Consider the following 21,935-nt stretch of genomic DNA (forward strand, 5'->3'; position numbering starts at 1 on the left):
ACGACGAACGACTGGATAATATCTTAAGATTTGAGTTCCAGGCATCGCGATCTTGACGAAAGAGTTGCCGGACTCGATGTTATCTGGCTTTCTGGAAATTGTGCATTACGTGGCGTACATGCGAAATGGTTTGCGCATCTTGATGCACGTCCTACGATCAACCAACAGAAATGCAAAGAAAGGCGAGGCCACGGTTACAGAAACTTCCTGAAAGCCGGAACAACACCAGCGCGGCGGTGACTTTATTGACACCGCCGTCATAAATTTCTGCCCCTCGACTCCCACCGGCAGCCATCGTCCTTGTCATGTTTCCCGTTTTCGCATTTCGTGCCGCGACCGCTCGAACAACTTCGTGCTCCTTGATGCGCGAAAGATTCAAAAAGTCGATAGTCGACCCATGCAGTTCCGCGAAGACACATCGGATTTTGTAATTTTCTTTACTCGTCGCGTAAGACGACTATTACGCAACTTTGTTGGCGCATGTCGGTTGAGCACCCCTGGCAAGCATCGGCCGCATAAATCTTTCGGAGGCACTATATCCTCCGCCGCATGAACCTCGAAAAGGATTCGTCGGTCGACGTTCGACCGCGCAAAATTAAAAGGATCGGTGTAGCAGACATGAGGTATCGGAATACGCGTTAGAGTGTCGTTGATCTATGTCCAGGAAGCAGAGTCTCTCGACGACACGCAGCCATTCGCTTCTGGATATTCGGTTTTATTCGATCGTTAATTTGATCGATCTTCGAAGTTCGGATTCGCATGGAATGTCGAAGGAACGTTTCGAACGGTGGAAGGCGAAGAGAGCGAAAGACGAGAGACGAGAGAAGAGAAAGGGAGTTGGTCGATAGAGAAATTAGGGGTACATTTCTTGGCGAGGGAATTCGCGTGGCCGAGTGGCAGGGGCCCGAAGATCGGCATTTCGATACCTCGAAGTCGTGCAGAAGATGCCACGGTGCCGAGAGACGGTGGAAGGCTTCGTCGTTCTTTTCGGTCGTCGCGGCTCCGAACGAAGGAATGGAAAAGGACGGAAAAAGATGGAAAAGGATGGCAAGAAAAGGATAGAAAGGAAGGTTTGGAGAATGAGGAGAAGGGGGAGGAGGAGGAGGAGGAGGAGAAGAAGGAGAAGATGAAGAAGAAGAAGAAGAAGAAGGAGCGGGAGGATAATGGTGGAGCGAGGAGTACAGAGAACGGAGGGGACTGGCCCTTGACGCATGACTCCAATGACACTCGTACCTATAAATCTCGCTGCGCTCCGAGCTCCGTACGGTCGAGTCCATATATTACTATGAGTTACGGGTGTAAACCGTTTAAACATCGGATTACCCGTTTTACATACTGTCTTTAATATTAACACTTGCGTCGGGGTTCGCCTAAATCAGCTTGACCAACCAGGAGCCCGCGTTCTCGCGTTCGCGCCTTTTCGCCCTCGTGCCACCGTCGATTAATTAATCCCTAGTCGCAATCATTGTCGTAATCGTGGTCGTGGTCATACTCGACGAAAGGCAGGAGGAACGCTGTATGCGATTAGGCTTCGACGAATAACGTGATTTACGGATAGCGATCGAGGGAGCGTTATTACTTTCCGTCAGATCGTATATCACTCCTATACCGAGAGAGGCGATACTTTAGCAGGCAAACGAATTATCATCTCGCAACCGACTTTCTTTCCATTGTTTTTGATCCGCTTCGACTTCGAAACAGCAGAACGGACGCAGTTGCAGCTAACGGAGCGAACAGGGAACGCGTACACCCGGTATTATTGATCGATCGGTTCGCTCGTATAATTGCTCAAAAAACAGAACAATCAGAGTAGAGGAACGGCGAAGCGGTTGGCACATCGCTAGGACCATTTGAGCACCCCGAGAAATTCCTTTCGCTTGAAATATTGCGGCGAACGCGTTGCCCTGCACCGAGGGTAAGAACTCTGGCCCTCGACACGCGCACGCACGCTTCTCCGAATAACGCGCGCGAGAGAAAAAGAAAGAGAGCGACGAAGATCGTTGGAGAAGGAAGCGAAAGAGAAAAACGGAAGGAATGAACTTCGAAGTACGCGAGAGAAAAAGAAGGAAACAGCGAAGAAAGAGAGGCGAAGTAAGTAGAAGAAGTAGGTAGGAAGAAAGGAGGTAGGAGGCTGATTGGCTCCGAAAAAAGGCAATGGTACGGGGCACGCTGTTGTGATTTATGTCGACCGGCTCCAAGCGTCCCCGTAGATTCGTTCTCTACGCCGGCTAATACCTCGACATTATTTGGCTCGATAAGAGGATTTTACCAGAGATTGAAATAAGCATAATCGCTCGGGTTTGTACTTCTGGTCTTTGCGCTTGACAAGTTCTACGTACAGTGCTTCCCAACTGTTAACCTTTGATGCTTGTCCCTTTCCATTTATACTATCTAGACGATAGGTTCTGTCTAATTTTGATTATTTATACTGTCGCAGGGGGCCTCAGTACCGTAGCTATCGTGAGGGTGCAAGTAACGGACGTTAACGACAACCGTCCGATCTTCGAACCCAGAAAGTATAACGTCACCCTGAAGAGTGACGGTCCTATTCAGGGACCGATTTTGAGGCTGGTAGCTACGGACTTGGACGTGGGTCTTTTCGGTCAAGTAGCATATCGGATCACCAACGGGAACGAAGCTGGTGTTTTCCACATCGATCGAAATACCGGCGAACTTCAAGTCGCGAGACCGAGTTTACTCTCGAGATCACCGCTGCATCAGTTGAACGTGACGGCGACGGACGCGGCTGGCCTGAAGAGCACGTTCGACGCCGAAGTCCGGATCACCACATCCTCCCCCGGGCATAGAATCGCCAGCTGCGAGAAGCCACGCTACACCATCACCGTTAAGGAGACCGTTCCTCAGAACAGCATCGTTGGTGGCGTGAAAGACGGAGCTTCGTCCCCTGTGTCGTCAGGTAAGTTGGATACCTCATAATCATTAGCGACCACTTAGCCGAGAGTACCCACATTCGCTCATCATTCGGCAGCGTTTATATTTCCCCCGTGTTGTCGCGGTATTATCGATTTCCGGCGAAGAAGGTTCGCGCAAAGGCGTTGCATACCGAGTTTAATGGTCGGGGTTTGAGGAAAGCAAGGTACATATACGATCGTTGCTCGGTAGCTGGCGGCGAGTACATCGAAAACGTATTCCACGCGCGGCGTTACTGCGTTAGCATAGTCGCGTCACGAGAAAACGGCGGTGACGCGACGTAGCGAGCGCCCACGTGTTGGTGTACGTGCAAGCATGTAGAGCCATAGTCAGCGGAGTCGCATAAGAACAGGTAGGGTCGGAGCCAACTACTTTGCGTCCTTCTTTCTCGTATCCACCGGAGGAACCGACGACATGTAAATCATACGGGGAAGTATTATGAGTGATATCGTGCAGGAGCGTGATAACTGTTTCGTTCAAACTTCAGTAAAAGTATCGTACAATTTCGCGTTTCTTCGCGACCAGCGAACACGGATGGATAAAAGAAAAAAACGAAAGAAGCTAGGAAAAGGCGGAAGAGCGAAGGAAAGAAGAAGAGAAGAGGATGCGAATAAGGGTAAGGTCGCGGACGGATGCTTGGGTTGGTCGGTGCAGACGCGATTCTCGAAGGGTTAAGAGCGTGAGGGAGGAGAGGAAAGGTAAAGGCGGGAGAGGTACGTATCCGTGTTTCCACACTGGTGGTACATCCGATGCAAGATACGGCGCGTCACGACCTGCGCTCACCGCGCCATATAACCGATGCACCGTGTAAAGTGTCTCGTGGCGTATCGACCGGCACGGTTCGCTACGTTATAGGTTCGAGAATGGTGAATAGTTTACACGATGGTGCCTTACCGGTGGTCGTATTGTTCGGCCGCCATGGCCCGCATATGCAGCCTGTTGCATATCAATGCGCGAACCTCGAATGTGTTCCTCCTTCGTCGACCGGCGCGACGTCGTAGCTCACTGTCTTTCTTTCGTTGGCTGCTCTCTTTCGCTCCCATTCTCTGCCGCTTCGATCTCTTCTTTCGCCAAGTTTCTCGATCGATCTTGCGTTCTGCTGTCTCTTTCTCGACGTTCATATTCCTCGGCGCGCGATCGAAACAGAGAAACGAGGAGGCCGGCCGAACATGGGATACGCTATCGCAGGTTGAAAGGTATTCCGTCCTCGGCGAACGCACGAACCCGATTCGTCGCAAATCTCTGCTTCTTCGCTGTTCGAGCGATCCCTATGGCGGGTCGCGTCGGTAAACAGCTCGTTTCTCGAATTCGTTGCGTTTACTTTGGTGCGATCGCGATCGTTGATAGATCGTAATTACGCACACCATCAACGTGGGTGTATTGGACAACGCCGCGTGACACCAGTTTCGTCTGTCCTTTCGTCTTTTTCAACGAATCAACGACGGTCATTCGCGAAGAGACGTGGAAAATGCGATCGCGCGTGAGCCAAGTGTCGCGAAGCGCGATACAAAAGAGGTTTCGGGTTCGACGAGAGGTGTGACTCGGTTGTTCCTGTATCGATCCGATCGATCCGGTGATTTCGGAGTGCAGCTCCCAATCGGCCACGCGTCCGAGCGAGAACCTGTTCGCACGGAAGATCGAGGTCTGGCACTCGGGCCCACAATATTTGACACACGGCAGCCAATCAGATTATCAGATTAAAGTCGGACGAGCCGACGCAGCGGCGATCGTCGACACAGGTGCGATTCATTTTGTAAGAGAGAGCTCGACCGCGTTTCCTTCAATGTTCTCGCGGCTGATTCTCATTGTCCTTTTGCGGCACCTGTTTCGACACAGAGCACGTTTTTCCGAACGATACTCGGGAGTTTGTTTCTTTCTTTTCGCCATACTCGCTCTCTATCGATGCATTTGCACAATTATAGCACGGTGACTGTTTGAATATTTTAACGTCGAATTCATTAATTTCGTATTTATTATGGAACATCGAATCGCGTTATCAGATCGCTGGCGAAAGGCAGCCTCGGAAGACGTTATTGCCACTTTACGAGCACCTGTTCTGATAAGGACGGTGGTTTCTTTCTGGAAATACGAAAAATAGTGCGGTCATTATAGGGGCGCATGATCGTCGATGAAGCAGAGGCCGTTAAAAGCAACGTAGACGAACTCCTTATTGGGCAGGGTTCGGCCACGGACGGACCGACAACCGTGTACGATCCTTCCATAAAACCAGGCGACAAAGTGAGGAACGCGCCTCATTTTACGGCCGAGTTTATGGTACGTGGCAAAGAATCATCGGCCCGTGATCGCGTCGACTAGAGACGGACCGGTCTTATCTTATCCGCGGAACGAGAGGCCGCTCCCAACTTTTCTCGGCTTTTCGATCGCTTTTGTACAGGAGTGTAGTTCGGTGATCTTGGCGACCAAGGTTGGATTACGCAGAAACTGCCTTAAAATTCAGCACGTTTCGGGAGACGGTTGATTCTTAGGGACCGTGATTCCTTTTAAAATACGGGTCGATCGTTGATATTGCGAATTGCTCTGAGACGAAGTTGCATAATCCATCTGGTAAGGTACTTTGGACGCGGAGAAGGTTCATTTAATCCGTTGATCGAAAGTACTGGTAACGAAATCGAATTACTCGAGGATTTCACCGTGGCGTAATCTCTTGTATTTTTTGATCGGGTCATTCGTGGTTTTCGTACCTTGGAATTCTTGTCAGGAGAATGCATATCGACTGGCGGCCGGGCGTTGGAGGCGGAACGGAGAGAATCGGTTCGTGCGAGACGACGGAGCAGGACACGAAAAAGACCAAAACAGTGAAGAAAGGAAGGAGGAGAGGACAGAGAAACGGCAGGGGAAGGTGAACCGTCCTCATCGTCGTCGCTATCGTCGTTGTTGTCGTTGTTGTCGTCGTTGTTGTCGTTGTCGTCGTTGTCGTCGTTGTCGTCGTTGTCGTCGCTATCGTCGTTGTTGTCGTCGTTGTTGTCGTTGTTGTTGTCGTTGTTGTCGTCGTTGTTGTCGTCATTGTTGTCGTCGTTGTTGTCGTCGTTGTCGTCGTTGTCGTCGTTGTCGTCGTTGTCGTCGCTATCGTCGTTGTTGTCGTTGTTGTCGTTGTTGTCGTCGTTGTTGTCGTCGTTGTCGTCGTTGTTGTCGTCGTTGTCGTCGTTGTCGTCGCTATCGTCGTTGTTGTCGTTGTTGTCGTCGTTGTTGTCGTCGTTGTCGTCGTTGTCGTCGTTGCCGTCGTTGTCGAGATCGCATAAATCGTCGCGAATCGGATATCGAGGAACCGAATGCAAGTCGCTATTGTCCAGGCTCCCCTCTTTCTCTCTCTTTCTTGTTCCTTCCCTCAGAGTTGCTGTTACGGAACTGCACTCTTTGCATACGGTTTAAATATCATCGCTCTGCTTACTTTAAGGACTCCTAGTACCATATCTTCTCCTCTTTTGTGCTTCTTTTCGATGGTATTGGGCGAAACCGGGATTCGCAAGACATGAAACGTCGAAAGGAACCCAAAGACGTGTTCTGTCTCGTACTTTCGTTCCTTTTCTATCGCTGAATCGCATCGATTCTCTGCGATCGGTATGAGCTGTATATTCATAGTGCCGCTTCACCGACGCATTTTACGTTTCTTTCGAAGTAGATCGTCTCGCAGATTCGATCCGATCCATCTCGAGTTCTCCGATTGGCGAAACACGGACGACGTCAATTGTTACGATATCGTCGAGATTCGAATATCTAGTTCTGGATCGTGGTAACGTTATTTCGAGTTCCGAGATAATCGAAGAGGAGTAGATCGAATAAAATTCGGTGCAGTCGTTTTTGTCCAAGTCTCTTGACCTCGGAAAAGCGGTTTCAAGTTTTCGAAAATGACGACACGGGCTCGGCTCTAATCTTATCCAACCGGCACATCGTCAGTCTTTAACGAATTTAACGACGACACTATATAAAAATCAACAGGCACTGACGTCGTTTAAAGGTGTCCATAAAGATACACAGAGATATAATTCGAGGACTGATCCGGCTGTTACGACCAAAGTTTCATAAAAGATCGTTCGCTTTTCGAGAAATTTCGCCGATAATCGAACTGAGAGGAGGAAATTTGTAGCGAACGCCTGACCGAAACCAAAGGAAAAAGTATCGGTGAAGGCACGAGACCCGCCGTAGATAAAGGATCTGTCGACGTTCGAAACGAGGAGGTCGCAAAAAGTAGGATTCCTCGTTCCTCGGAGATGAAGTATTCCGCATGGCGAAGCGGCCGATACGTTGTCTCTCTTTTCTCCGCGTCTTCTTTCGTCGGACCTTTCGTTCCTTTTTCTCTCGGATCTTTGGATCTTCCCTTCCTCCGTACCGCGCGTCGTGCTTTCGCCGGACTTGCAAATTTCGCGCAGGCATCGTCTTTTCTCCGGGGTGCAGCGGTACGTTGCGACTTTGCATCCCGAGAAGAGAGTTACCGTCCGACCCAACCTAAACCGAGCTACGAGATCCGCATGGAAAGATAGCGGAGTCTCTGCCACGGTAGGACGAATGTTCGTAGTCTGATTTGCGTAATTCCGTTCCTGGAATTTCATTTTCTTCCCGCCTTTGGTTTCCTAGTTCTGTTATTCAGAAAGAAAAGCTGGATAACAGAATCATCCAAGCTCCGGACGAAACTTTCGCATTCACGATATTTCGCAATTTCGAGGACACATTTTATGCGTCGAAAACAAATTTACATGGAAACACGTCCACTTCTCTTAATTAAGAAGCGATGTTCGGACGACTACGATAGCTATTCCCGGGGATCGTTCGTTCGAATCTCGATGATCCAAGCGCAGGTATTCGTCCGGTCAGCGTCGAATTAAGAAACGCGTATTAGGACCTCGCCGGCGAAGATGGTGGCTGGGCAAAGAGGACAAAAGGGAAGAGAAAAGAATATACGGATGCAGAGGAAAGGCGGCTGGGCGGCAGTTTGGATCGCATATGTTAATCTCGGTTAGTTCGGCATCCGTTTACATCATTTTCGACAGCGGCTGTTTATTGCCAGATGTAAATCGATATTGAACGGGCGAGCAACAACAACCTCGTGCCTCAGTTGCGAATGATCGAACGTTCGTATCCTGGCTCACGACCCGATCGAGCGTATTTACGTCCATTTTTCGACGCGTCTATTCGTTTCAACGAATTACGGGAAAGTTCGATCGAGTGTTTGTTCGGGGAAACGATTTCAACCGTTTGAGTCCCAGGAGTCTTTGAAAAAACAGGCTCGAAAAATCCTGAACAGCGCGATAGCGTTTGTCTTAATCGATTATGAAGAGAAACAAGCGGCGCAATAGCGCTCGTCATATTTGCCATTTTTATGAAATACATCTATATTAGTATATATGTGCATTATTAGTTTATAAATATTTCAAGTTTTGTTCAATAAAAATTATTGAGAAGATAACAATGAAATACAAAATACCGTCAGTCGTTCGTAGAGTCCAAAAACACACAAAAACGACACAAAATCTAAACAGCGCGACCGCGCTGCTTGCGACTCAAACGATTAAATAAGGCATATGAGCGGTGATGAGCTCAATCTTCGAAAAACTAGCGTTGTCTTCGAAGTTGATAGACAAATTTCTTCTGCCCTTCGTTTTACACCTTGTTCGAAAAGTTCCGAACTCACGAGACAGCACGACGTTCAAGCTCGTTTTGAAGCCTTTTCCGATGCTTCTTTCGCCCAGCCCATCAAGGGAAATCCACGATATAAATCGTTCGCGGGTACTCGGCGGGTTAGGGACAGGAAAAGCACATCCTCTCCGGTGGAAGAATCGTGCATACGCGTGGTTATGGAGTGACGGGAATCGTTTTGAATCGGGACGAGCTCGAGCCGCTCGTGAAAAGTCGATGGGCGTTGCAGAAATCCCGAGGTTGTGGTTTGCAGCGGCAAGCGCGGACAAGTCGGATGTGTAAATGCTTCCTCGCGCTTGGCCCTGTGCGCGGTCGTTTGAACGAATGTGTGTGCGAACATATAGATGCCCAGATAGAGGTGCGCTACGAGGCGCGATCAACGCACAGGGTCTGCGATAGAACGGCTCCCCTTCTCTGGCCACGCTGGGCCTATAATGCGCCTCCCCGACTCTTATCTCGCGCCTCGTTATCGCCGTTTACCATCTCACGGTCTAGAGAGCGGTGGGCTCTCTATGCGATCTCAGTACATGCACGTGCACATCCATAGATCTTTTTCTCGCTCTTTCTCCGACCCTTCGCCGATTCGATCCCCTTTTCCTCTGCCTTGCCTCTTCGCCTCCTCGATGTTTCCAGGGAGGGAAATTATCGCAGGATAATCCAAGATGAGATCGTTGAAAGGGGTGGTCCGAAGGATGAAAAGGTAAACGATTTCGATCCGGTAGACTTAGGATACGAAGCGAGCTGTTCCAGCAATTTGTCGAAAATTTCTAATCGTAATGATCGTACGAATATAACGAACGTATCTATACCTTAAGATAGTTGGCAGTATAAAGTTGGTGCTGCACATAGCACGCTACTAGGCAACAGTAGCTAATGTCCAGCGTCATTTTATTTTCGTTTGGTTGCAAGCTGCGCAACCTTATTGTCGCCGTCCATTGTCTTGTCGTTCTTGCCGCCCTCCGCTTCTAAACCTTCTCTTCTTCTTCCCCTCGTATACATTCGTCGGCCATGCCAAACCATTTAGCTGCATCTGCAGACCGAGACGTTTTACGCGTGTATGGAGCTCTATTCGTTTGTTTACCAGTCTCTCGATGCTTGCATTTCTTGCGCTATTGTGCGCCGCGAACACGCTCCGTCCTCTCTCGTAAGTACTTGCCGCGTGCAACTGAGATCCCAGACAGGCGCACTTGCGCGAATCCGTGTATACATAGTCGTATCGAAATTTGCGTGTTGACAGTTTACTTTAGTCTAAAATCGTTTCCCACCTCGGAGGAAAGTAAATGGATCTGTTGAATAATTTAGAAATTCAAAGGCAGCGCGATCGACCGCGAATAAATGTCGAACGTAGTCCGCGCATCAAACGCGGAACGCGAGACGTTATCACATATATATGTATGGCAAGACACGTCGATGTAGCTGTAAGAAGATGGAAGGGAGATGGCGACGCAGAAGGGACGGTGTCGATGCGTTAAAGAGAAGGCCCGAGGAGCTTAGAGCGAAGGAAGATGGCACGTTGGAAAGATAGGCGAGAGAAGGAGAGAAAAAGACGCGGGACCCCCGTCAACGAAGCATACCTTTACCACGGTATCGTTTCTTCATCGCATTCGTCGCGTCGCTCGACGCTACCACGACTCATGGCTAATCATCATTATTTAATTACGAGGCCGTTTTTCGTTAGACGGAGTAGAGTGTCGGTGGTTCGTGGAGGCACGTCCCTATCGTCGAACGAGGTTTGTTCGTCCAGCGATTTTCGTAAATCTGTTTTACGAGACCTACCCCATTTGGAATTTGAGACACGTATCATCGCTTAGGGAACAGAGAAAGAGAGAGAGAGAGGGAGAATGAGAGAGAGGGGAGCGGACAGTTTCCACGGACAGTTTTATGATTCTCGCGTTGGAATCGGCGACGATGAGCTTGAGCACGAGCGTGTTCCGGTTCGTGGTTCAACGGAAAAGGATTACCAGTGAAAGAGAGTCAATTAAAACGGTGGCACAAACGTTTTCGCTCTATTTCGAGCTATCTGCGCCGCTAGGTTAAACGTATTTCTCAAATTTGATCGCGCGCCATTCCCTAATTAACGAATTCGATCGTTTTCGCTTGGGTGTCAAGCGCGATCCCGCCTATCTCGATCGTCGCTATTACCGAGGCTACCTCATCCAATTAAAAATCCACCAATTTATGCAAACGGTCGGGCTTTTATTGGCTGCCGACCAGACTCGAAACATTCCGAAATGGACCGCGGGATGCCTCGAAAATCGCAAGCGCGAAACCGAGATACCTCGGGGCCGGGGGATCCTATTTGGAGCGAAATAGCTGGTAATTCGGTGGCCGATCGGCCGGCCGATCTGTTGGTCGGTCGGTGAACGGCTGGCCACGCGGGTTCCAGAGAAAAGAAGGAACGAGGTGACAAAGTATTCACCGGAGGCGATTACAAGGTTTCCTCGGCGGTCGTAAAGGTGCGGACCTCGTTTACGTGGATGAGGGCTACCGCGACGATGGTGCCGCCCCTGAAGACGACCGAGCAAGCGATCCAGCCAGCCAGCGAGCCACCGACCGACCTCGAGTGGGATGGCCCGTTACGAGCTAATTAGCAAAATAAGAGAAACTCTCTGTGAGGTATACAGCGTTGTAGCAGCAGCGTAGGCAAGGGAACTTGCGCGTCCTTATACGGCGTGATCGAATCGTCAGTCTGTAATTTATCGCGAGTTTTCTTAACCCGGAATGTTCCTGCTTGTGAAACTCGGTACACCGGTTTTTTTTCCCTAGTCTACGTTTCTTCTTTTCCTTCTTTTCTGACCAATCGACCGGCAATTAAACGTGATGCTTAGCGAAGAATATCTTCCGTGCTTATACTCGTGCTCTGTTAGATATAACATCCCCACGAAAATGGTATAATCGTTCGCGATCCGATTAAAACAGTGAACGAAGCCCACACCGCATTCCGTCGGTAATCACTGTTTCTAATTAACCAAACGAAAGCTTCTTGTCCCGCGTTTTGCTACGCGCTCCGGAGGTTTTTCTACTGTCGCAAGAAAACCGCGATCCACGCCTATAAATAGACTCGCGTTACTCGTCGATGCATTCTAAAAAGTTTCGCGACTATAGGTATCCCGCGGTCATCGCAGGATTTCAAGTGTTCACCGTTTCGAATTAAAGGCAAAAAGACGCATTACTAGGTTTCGTGCCGAACGCAAGCGTGAACGGGCATGACAGCCGCGGGAAAATTAGTTGGCTAAAGAGAGTGAAAATCTAGCTCTAGCTAGATGGCTGGTGAGGACCACGCAGAATCGTCAGTAGGCTCGATCGTTTTTTGCATTGCCACACATTGCCACACATTGCCGATCTACGCGCGATGGTCGGACGATCCAATGGAGAGAAGGGGTAGGAGGTTTCTTGACCGCATGCCGTAACGTCGCTGTTTATTAATGCGAGCTAACGTTTGCCTGCTGGCTTTTCTTCTAGATGAGAATGCGGTGCAATTATGCGGCGCAACTATGCGACGCTACTCGAACCGTGCCACGCTCGATATCAATTAGACGGTTTTTATTGCGATTCCAGTGGCGTACGGCGGCTCGTTTATACAAGGGTGGCGACGGCGCGTCACCCACGGTGAGTACCGGCCGACGAAAAACAAATGGTCGTAATCCCGCGATCTTACGACCGTCGCCCGCGGTCGCGGGCCAACTTTTGTCCTCGTAGCGTTCTCCAACCGAGAGTCGGGCAAGTCGAGAGAAGCGAAGTAGAGTGAAGAGCGAGCGGCTCGTGTTGTACGTGAGAAAGAGTCGAGCAGAAGCGGGATCGAGCTATCGTCGCGCAAGAAAGCCGGACAGAGAGCGAGAGGGACAAGAAAAGGAGCACGGGAACGGGAGTCAAGGAACTAGAAACGAATTCCATTTGTGCGACTGAGAGAGGACGAGGCGTGAACGGTGGAATCGACGGAGATACGGAGAATCAGAGGATAGGATAAAAAGGGTTGTGGCACGACGTTGGTCGCGAGGTACACGCCGCGCTTACCGTACCGCGCGCGTACCGAAGTTAGAGAAAGAATCAACCACGTAGGAACGCAGGCTGAGAAAGCAAGAGAAACCGAGCGCACCGGATAGAAGGGAGGATGCCGGGTAAACGGAACTCGGGGCGTAGAAGACACGGATAGATTGTAAATAAGAGAGGAAAGCATGGTGAACGTGCAGGATTATTCTGAATCGAAAAGCTCTCGACGAGTTTCTACCGGCTTGCATTGTCGGTACGCTAGAGGGCACGTTCTGGTACGAGGTGTTGCACGACTACAAGGTGTTACAGAGATATACTCCGGGCATACCGCGCACGTGTACGCACGCGTACGCACACGTACACCATTGACCGGCGTGCAACAATCGCTTAACCATTGACTGGAACCTCCGGATCCCTCGCGTTATTCCTATCGAGGCCCTCGCGTTCTCTACTCCGACGTTAACAGCCTCGAAGATCTATTAAAGGCGGAATTTCGGCAAACAAACGTTTAGTATTGGCCGTTGTCGATGGAATTGTCGGTGTAGTAATAACAACGAAATGTCCAGTCGTAGTAATTAAGTCGGTGATTAAATTTGCATTGCTAATGGATCTTTATGATTGCGGAGATTGAGAGATTAGAAGCAACCTAATGTCGAATCTATGTTCCAACGATTAAAAACTATGAAAACCTATCAGATACACGTCCTTAATGCCATACATTATCGAACTCAATACCTCGTAGGACCTTCCGTCGAGGTCGCTGCGATCAAAAGTCGTTTTGTATCGTAACGTCAACGACCCACCCTTCCTTCCTATCCGGAAGCAAAAGTCGAGTTAAACGTACTTTCGCGGAGGGCATGGCTGAACTCGTCGCGATGCGAAGCGACGCGACGCAACGCAACGCACCAACAACTGGCCGAGAGGACGCGAAAGGGCGAGAATCAGTAATGAGTACGTTACGGGTTTCTTGACTGGCTCGGGTATCGCTGCAAAAACTCGCTCTCGATTCTATCCATGAAGCGCGGAGACGAACGCTGGAAGAGGAGCGAACAGAGGAAAGACGGGTAAAGGAGGCACGGAAAACGAGAGAAGAGGGTAGAGATGAAAGCGATGGTGCAAGAGGAGAGGGAGAAGAAGGAGGAGCAGACGTGGGCCACGAGAGCTCGAATGCACCGCGCTGGATCAGCGATCTCCGCGAATTAATCAAATACGCGAGCGATTTGTCTTCGTTACACCCACGTGGGCACCCCGGAGGGACGCCTGTGTAACCGGGGTGACGAAGCCCTCTCGACTCGGCACCGCGGGTGAAAAACCCGTCCACCGACTGCGTCCACCGGACACGCTCCGATTGCAATTTATTCATTTCATAATCGAAGGAAGGGAGCAGGTTTGGTTTTCGCGTAGATCCCGCACAGGATGGTTATAACTCGAAAGTCGCGTAAAATCGCGATAACGCTTCTTATCGGTTCATTTTCGCTCTGTCCCTTCGGGGTTGGTCTCGCAATTATAAGTTAACGATTATCGATAAATAGATGGGTGCGAATGAAACGATCGCGTTTGTTTATATTGCCGTTTAAAACGCACTGGCGATTATGCGAGTGGTTCGGACGTGGTCCGAAATCGTGTCGGAGATCCCTTCGGACACGCGGATGATTCTGCCGTATTGGGATGCGAAGTAAATCGTAATTATATACGGAGAGTAGTACGTGATCGGTGGATCCTCCTCTCGCAGCGAGACTCGATGGAAAAAGATCACGCGGACGTTTAATAACACAGGTACCGAATGCCGATGGGTGTAGAGTGTAGGTACGGTATATAAATGTGCGTGTACGTCTCTCCGCTACCAGCGTCGGTGCCGAATACGCGACCTCCGTCGTGTATTTGTACGAGCGCTGATCTCATCCATACGCTATTTTACAATTACACTTTACGATACACAATTTCGTACAAACCTGCTTACATTTACGCGCGCAAATTCGCGTCGGTATTCTTCGAAGCGAGCATGCACGTACGCCAGCTACATTTACATGCGCGAGGACGAGTTTGCAGCAATTTTAATAACACGGCTATCGGGTGCCGGTAAGCATAAGTTTCGGCCGAGCGTTCTGGCGTGCGCTCGCGCGCACATGTGTATACTTTTTCTCCAGATCGATATCGATCCGTGGTTGCGGTGTGGTTCGTTGCACGCCAGCCGATTGAACGACCGCTTACTGCTTACGAGCGTAACGTGTGTGCGTGTCTCTGAGAAATATTACATAGTCACGCGCATACGTATACCGGTAACCGTGTATTAATTTCATTTGTCTCAGCTCTCGACCTCTCAAACACGCTTATTAGAATTCGGATTGAAACGACGAAACTGTACGCGAAACAACTTACTTACTTTTTAGTCGAGTGGGTCGCGTGGGATAATAGCGCGACGTTCTCCATTCCCGTGGATTTCGCGTATTTATCGAGGAGACGTAGAACTATTAGGAAGGGAGCGAAATGGAATGGGTATAAATAGCGAACCATAAATTATGCCATCCACGTACGCGTCCGAGTACCATCTTTAAGGCAGAGTCCGTATAACCTATGTCGCTCGACTCGTCGAGTCTCGATACGATACGATGGCGGCGACGACGACGACGAAGACGATGTTACCGGATATCGTGCAAATGGAAGCCCTCGCGGCTACCTTCCACGTAAACCCATGGAGGCGGTGCTTACTCCGCATCTCCGTCTACCAGGTTTTTCCTACAGTTGCCGAGGAAAAACTCGATCGGTTCCATGGGAGACACGATCGCGACGCGGTAGATCCAAGGCGTTTGTCGAAACCTATCTAGAAGAGACGTACCGGACTCCTGCTTACCCGTACCACTCCCGTTTTGGATTGAAGTGCGATCGATCGATCGGGGCAATTATCGACGAGCATCTCGTGAAAAAAAAAACTTATGTGTACTCTCGAGTCGTATCTAAGCTATACGAATACGAGCCGCATCTCGATGTCAAGGTAGGGAAACCGTCTGTCCGTCGAGTACATCGGATCGTGGGGATCGATCGATCGAGCTCGGCTAAATGTCACGAAGATATTCGCCAGGTAACTGGCGAGACAAAGCGATAACGGTTCGCTCGACCGTATTCAATAGCGTCGATAGCGCGAGCAAAACCGAAGACGGTCTAGAAGTCTAACGCAAGAACAATACCACGTGGGATACCGCGGGGCGGCGGAACATCCCTACGGTTCTTGGCACATTGACCGTGGGCGGACAGGGATCGGCACTGGTTATGCAGGAAACATGCTCTGCTCTGCCGTCCGATCGTTCATCGTCTGCCAGCGGTAATGATCGCTTGATTTCCCTATTAATTAATTGATTTCATATGTACGTGTTATAAATTTTCCTTGAATAACTCTCCTCTTTCGAGGTTTTGGGATAAACAGCGAGTCGTTGAAGAATATATATTTCCTCGTCTCATCAAAGATGATCGATCATTGGTCATTTCTTACTTCTATTCGCTTGGATTGACTTCCGTAGAAATCAGCCAAGGAGAAAATGTTCTGGTGATAGCGAGTATGCGTGCGCACGGTTATTGGTAAGGTCATTAAAGAATAAGGCGTACTGTATACGCGCGATGCATTTTATAGAACGGTGTTTAGCGAAATTACTGCCATTCGATTCAATCAATCGATCATACCGTTGGAAACAACGAATCGCGAACGTATCAGAAACAACGTATGAGTGGTGATTGCCAAGATTTTCGTACAATTTGCACCCCAAGAAAGGAAAGGAGCAAAATGCGCACGTGAGAACAAGCCGAAGTTGTAATTAACGAGCAGCTTGCTTATATAGTATCCGAATACCTTTTCGTCATTTTTGCGCTTTCAGTCTTCCCCCTCCACCATTTCCGCCCTTTCTTTTCGTGTTCCTTTTTAAAAGAAACAGACCAACGAACCAACGAATTCTTCGTTCGCTAAGGTCGAGGAAAAAAAATTAATACGAGGTTTGCATCGCATCCCTTTCTCCTCTCAAAGATTCAAGCTTCCGACGCTCGGTCTTAAAACGATCGTTACTTAAAAGAAAAGTATAAGAAAAAGCCACTTTGTAGCCATTTAACAACGATAATAACTGTGTTCGCAGGTGAACGGCCAACCAGATTTTATTTGGTGAAGGAAGAACCGGATCTAATGATGGATTCCAACACGGGCATGATTCGGATTCGCCTTCCACTGGACCGAGAAACTCGGGACAAGTACATTCTCAGCGTAGAGGCGCGCAATGGAATTTCCGCAGGCTACTGTCAGGTAACCGGCGTCGATAGAAATCGAAACAATCACGAGAGAAATCGCGATACATACACGAGCCAAGGTAGCAATCTGATCGCAACGCCGTCGCATTGTTTCTCGTCACACAGGTGGAATTGAACGTGGAGGATGTGAACGACAACGCTCCGACGTTCCCGACGAGCAGCGTCCGCATTTCCGTTCCGGAATCGCATCCCCTTCATTCGGCGCTTTACGTAGCACATGCCACCGATCCCGACATCGTTCCGTCTCACCCTATACGCTACGTCCTTGGCCAGAATAGCAACGACCTCTTTGGAATAGACGGCCGCTCGGGAGAACTCTATTTAGCAAGGAGATTGGACTACGAGACACAGCAAAGGCACGGTCTTCTGATAAGAGCGTTGGATGGTGCGGGTCTCTCCGCGAATCTCAGCCTGAGCGTCGAGGTACAGGACGTGAATGACAACCCCCCAGTGTTCGAGAGGAACGAGTATCATGTGGAGGTTCCCGAAGGCGCCAAGCTCGATTCTCAAGTGAGAAAAATCTTCATTACACGCCCGTCACGCGGGCATTTGTTTGTCGAGGAGACGTGCGGTAGGATCCCCTTTCGCGGAAGGGAGCGAGGGAGCGCATCGCAAAGTGTACATGGAAATGTGTACAGAACGAAGAAAGACTAGAAGAGTGGGAGAGAGAAATTCTGGGTCGGTAGAGGAGCGAGAGGGATTAACAACCTTTCTCCAGTGTTCCTCCGCATTCTTGTTCCTCGCACTCTTTTTGTTTTTCAAATTCGTTTTCGCCAAGCGTAACTTCATCCGGCGGGACAACCGGGAAGACCAATCATGCTGAACCTTAACACCCACTCGGATCGATGATCATCTCCTCCTCTACCTTTTGTCCTCCTCCTTCTCTATTTTTCGGTCTTCTTCGATTAGATACGGCGAATAGAGTGGAAGAAGAAGACGTTGACTCATCGAGTTCACCTTGTCAGCGGAAAACAGAAACGAATTAGCTGAACGCCGGAGCGCGCGAAAGATTAGTGATGCGAACTATAAGGTTACTAGATAGACCAGTTCAGTGGAAGGATTGATAGACTATAACTGATAGTTATTTATAGGAACGCGCAGTACGTTGTTACGCGATATATACATACGCGCTAACACGTATACGCTGTGCGCATGTGGTATGGTGTATCGCGACCCTCTATGGAGTAGTATGGAATACACGGGATTGATAGGTAATCGTTGATAGGCTTAACAGAAACGCAGCGCACAGCTGCTCGTTTTATGAACAACCCATGCTGATTATCCCGCTTGAAAGGATTATTTATCGTGGTTAAACACCATTACCGACGAAGTTGGAACGAAATTCTTCTCCATTCCGTGAAATCTTTCCTTGCTGGTGTCTGACTCTCATGGAGACGTCGAACCTCATGCTCACGGATACGACTATTTATTTCGAGTAGACTAGTTTTATGTCGTGGTCGTCGCAGTTATCTCTGTCGTCTTCGAGAAGAAAGGTTTGTCTAATTGTTCGATCAGTGGTTGACAGATAGCATCTTATTTCGTTGCGTTTCGTGATACGACGCGCGACCACGACGGTCTTGCTCTAAATACAAGGTTAAAGATGAAGTAGAAAGCAATCGGGAAAGAGTCATTAGCTGTTGCGTACACGAGAACATATTCGTCATTGGAGGAGCGATATCTAGCGGTGGAACGAGAGACGAACAGCGCGATTCCTTGCGGTACGGTGGTAGCCACTGGTGGACGCAATCCCGAATACAAGGATACCGATGACGAATGGCCGAGAGATCGTTGCCGCAAGATAGGCCCGTTAAATGACGTCACATTTTTAATACAACGGATACACGAGGGTACGATAGAACGGAAACGACGACGACGACGACGACGAGGTGAACAGCGCGCACGTTCCTCTCTTCCTCTTTCCTTCTTCCTTCGCCACTCGATCTCTCGTTCCATCTTTTCACGGCGCGGCGTACACGTATATATCGGTGGTATCTATCGGCGAAACAGATCTGTGAGCTGTCGGTGGTATCCAGACAATATCTTAGCCGCGACCAGGAGAGAGACGAGCAGAGAAAGAAACTCGGGGAGATAGTAGGGGGAAGCAGCAGCTAGCAAGAGTAACTTGGCTTACAGTGAGGGTAACCCTTCACCCGCCGCGAACTAATAACGTACAGTTAGACACATTACTGCCTGCTCCCACGTCAGGTTCTCCTTCTAATGGTGGTCGATCTCTACTCTTCCTCCCTCTGTGCCGCTGCTGCCGCCGCCGCCGCCACCGTTTCGTCCTTCTTCCTTCACAGATGAGAAGACGAGTGCCGATCCTTTCTATCCTCGTCCTCGTCCCTCCGCCCTTCGCGCTCGTCGCCTTTTCTTCCTTGTGGTTCGCCATCCATCATTGCCCGTGCGCCAGCTTCGTGCACGGGATACCAAGTTATATACCCTCGATCCTATGTTTCTTCTTCTTCTCCGACCTCCGTAATTCACGATCCTCCCGCACTGGAAAACATCGACCGGTTCGAACGCATTTAGGGTTCGCGGACTTTGGGTGCGTTTAATTAATACGGAACGACCGGATCGACTGGTCTTGTCTCCTCGCCGCCTCTTTCTCCCTGCGTGCCACCTCACCGCCGCTGCCTTCTTTTTCATCGATCTCATCGGCTTTTTTTCGTCTCCTCGAGAAACGTTTACATCGCAGAAATTCAGATTTCTCCCTCTTTGCGCGGCCGAGGAAGTATCGTAATTGTCGTACTCGTTTTTCCGTTGTATCGACCTACCTAAAAACACGCTCGTAAAACAAACTTGTTCCTGTCCTCTACACAGATTCTTCAAGTGACCGCGGTGGACCTTGATACGGGCAATAATGCGAGGCTGAGTTACCGTCTTCAAGGATCAACGGCCTTCCGGATCAGTCCTAACACCGGTTGGATTTACCTCGCGCAGATTCTCGATCGCGAGACCCTGGATCGGCACGCGCTGACGGTTCTCGCGACCGACAACGGTTCTCCGGCCGCGACCGCGAGCGCTTCCGTGCTGGTCACGGTGCTCGACGACAACGACAACGATCCCCGATTCGAGAAGGATTTTTACGGATTCGACCTGTTGGAGAATCTACCCTCGGGTACGCTGGTCGGATCCGTGAGTGCTTCTGATTCCGATCTTGGGAAAAACGCCCTGCTCAGATACGCGGTGGTCCAGGCCAACAGCAGTTTCACCGTCGATCCTGATACAGGTAAGATCTTTTTCTCTTTTCTGACTTTTTTCCTCTGTTTGCATAACCGATATTAATCCGGTGTGCGCATACTTACTTGTTTCTCGTCGACGCTCGAGTGTTTGCGAAAGCTGTCAGCCGACTATGATACAGCTGATACAGTTATGAGCGCTCGAACGTTCAAACAAAAAAATCCCACACGATTAGAACCGTCGAGGAAAATATCAATGAATTCTATATACTGTCCGAATTTCCGATAGAATTAACATACCATGATATCGAATGCAGTTCGGTACGATATCGAACACATTTACAGCTCGATGTTCCTTTTTTATAGTGACACACATGTTGAAAAGGAATTTACGCGATCGCGTTACGTCTCTAGCTTTCTAGCACGGAAAGAAAGGAACGAAGCGTATTCGAATTGAATTCGAACCGGGCGTTGAGCAAGGCGTGAAGAAAAGGAAGAAAGGAGCGATTAATTTACTAAATAGCCCACGGCCATCGACGCTGTTAATTTACGCGTTGCTCTTACGTCAACTCGGGAACGGTCCTGGTGATGTTGCGTACCATTGTTAAACAGCGGTACCCTGCACGATTGTGCAAGCCTTTAGAAGCACCAGACAGAAACGACACGATAGATCTTCAGACGCGGGTTTCGTAAGTCCCCGAAAACGCTTAATGAAATCGGCTTCCACGGTGCGCACAAAGCTCTGTCGTTCGTTCTGGTGGACGCGCGTCTCTCGGCTTTGGCGCGCGTTCAAGATTTATAGCGGTCGAAGTCGAAGAAAAAGAAGCGAAGGAGCGTAAATTTATTTTTGATACGAATGCCTTTAATTGGAAGACCATACAACGCAATATCGGAGATACGAACAGTGGCGCGATTATTTCGTTTTTGTAACATCTCCCCTGCTTCGTGGATATCAAAGTATAATCCCGTAAGAGTGGTGCTTTCACCTTACCGGCGTGTAACGAATCACCAGAAAGGGTTCAGCACACACCGCGAAACGAGCACGCACGCTGCCTCTCGTATGCTACGCGCATACGTGCTTTGATTGGCATGCGACACGAGAGTATTTGTGTACATGCTGGTTCGAGACCAGGTCGGTCTTCCTCTCGTATCCACGAGAAGTCTCGCTGGTTGGTGCACCGGCCTGCCTGTTTGCAGAGGAGGGTCTCTTCTCCAGTCATTCCAGTGCGAACCTTCGCTACAGAGAAATAAAAATAACCGTTGCCTCTCTCTGCCGGAAGTATCCAGTTGTTCCGTCGCAGCGGTACTTGTATATTAATCTTTGGTTTCGGAAGGTTCTACTCGACTTGTGCGCGTTGTTACCGATAGTTATGCGAGAAATTAGCGGAAAACCAAATAGCGGTGAAACGCGGGAAATCGTGGAGCGGTTGGTCGGTTGGCCAGTTTGGGTATATGTTCCACAGCTTCTAAGAAATCTCTTATTGATCGTGGCGGCGCGGAACGAGTTTCCCTAACGCAGTCTCGGAAGAGCATGGATTTCCAAATATTGGAAGAAACGCGCGGGAACGGAAAGAGAGCCGGTTCCTGAAGGGGGCAAAGAAGTTCGTCGCACGGTCCCACGGTTAACACGAGAAACGCATTAGCACGCGTCCTACGATATACTTCTTATTGTTCCGCGATGGTATCCCTCGATGCCGGCTCGTTTGCATGTTCCTCCGTCGATCGTTTGTCTTCTAAACGACGAGCACGGCGACGTCGACGGGGTTCTGTCGGCGCTGGTAGACGAGGTGGACGCGTCGGACTGGACTAGGTACGTCGAGAATTCGTAGAGGCACGCGGGTGTCTCGTGTGTCCTACGAACACCGAAGCCCTTCCTTCGACCCCTTATACGAATTG

General features: G+C 49.6%; 1 protein-coding gene across 1 annotated transcript in view; it reads left to right on the forward strand.

The window, feature by feature from the left end:
• Positions 1 to 21,935, forward strand: part of LOC126867746 (protein dachsous) — a 216,981-nt gene that overhangs the window by 174,395 nt on the left and 20,651 nt on the right. The window contains exons 3-6 of the mRNA XM_050622607.1: positions 2,438 to 2,917; positions 16,692 to 16,855; positions 16,966 to 17,370; positions 19,681 to 20,089. Of these exons, the coding sequence (XP_050478564.1) occupies positions 2,438 to 2,917; positions 16,692 to 16,855; positions 16,966 to 17,370; positions 19,681 to 20,089 (1,458 nt within the window). The remainder of the gene's footprint in view (positions 1 to 2,437; positions 2,918 to 16,691; positions 16,856 to 16,965; positions 17,371 to 19,680; positions 20,090 to 21,935) is intronic.

This window comes from Bombus huntii, chromosome 7 (assembly GCF_024542735.1).
Source record: "Bombus huntii isolate Logan2020A chromosome 7, iyBomHunt1.1, whole genome shotgun sequence".
NCBI classification, from domain to species: Eukaryota; Metazoa; Arthropoda; class Insecta; order Hymenoptera; family Apidae; genus Bombus; species Bombus huntii.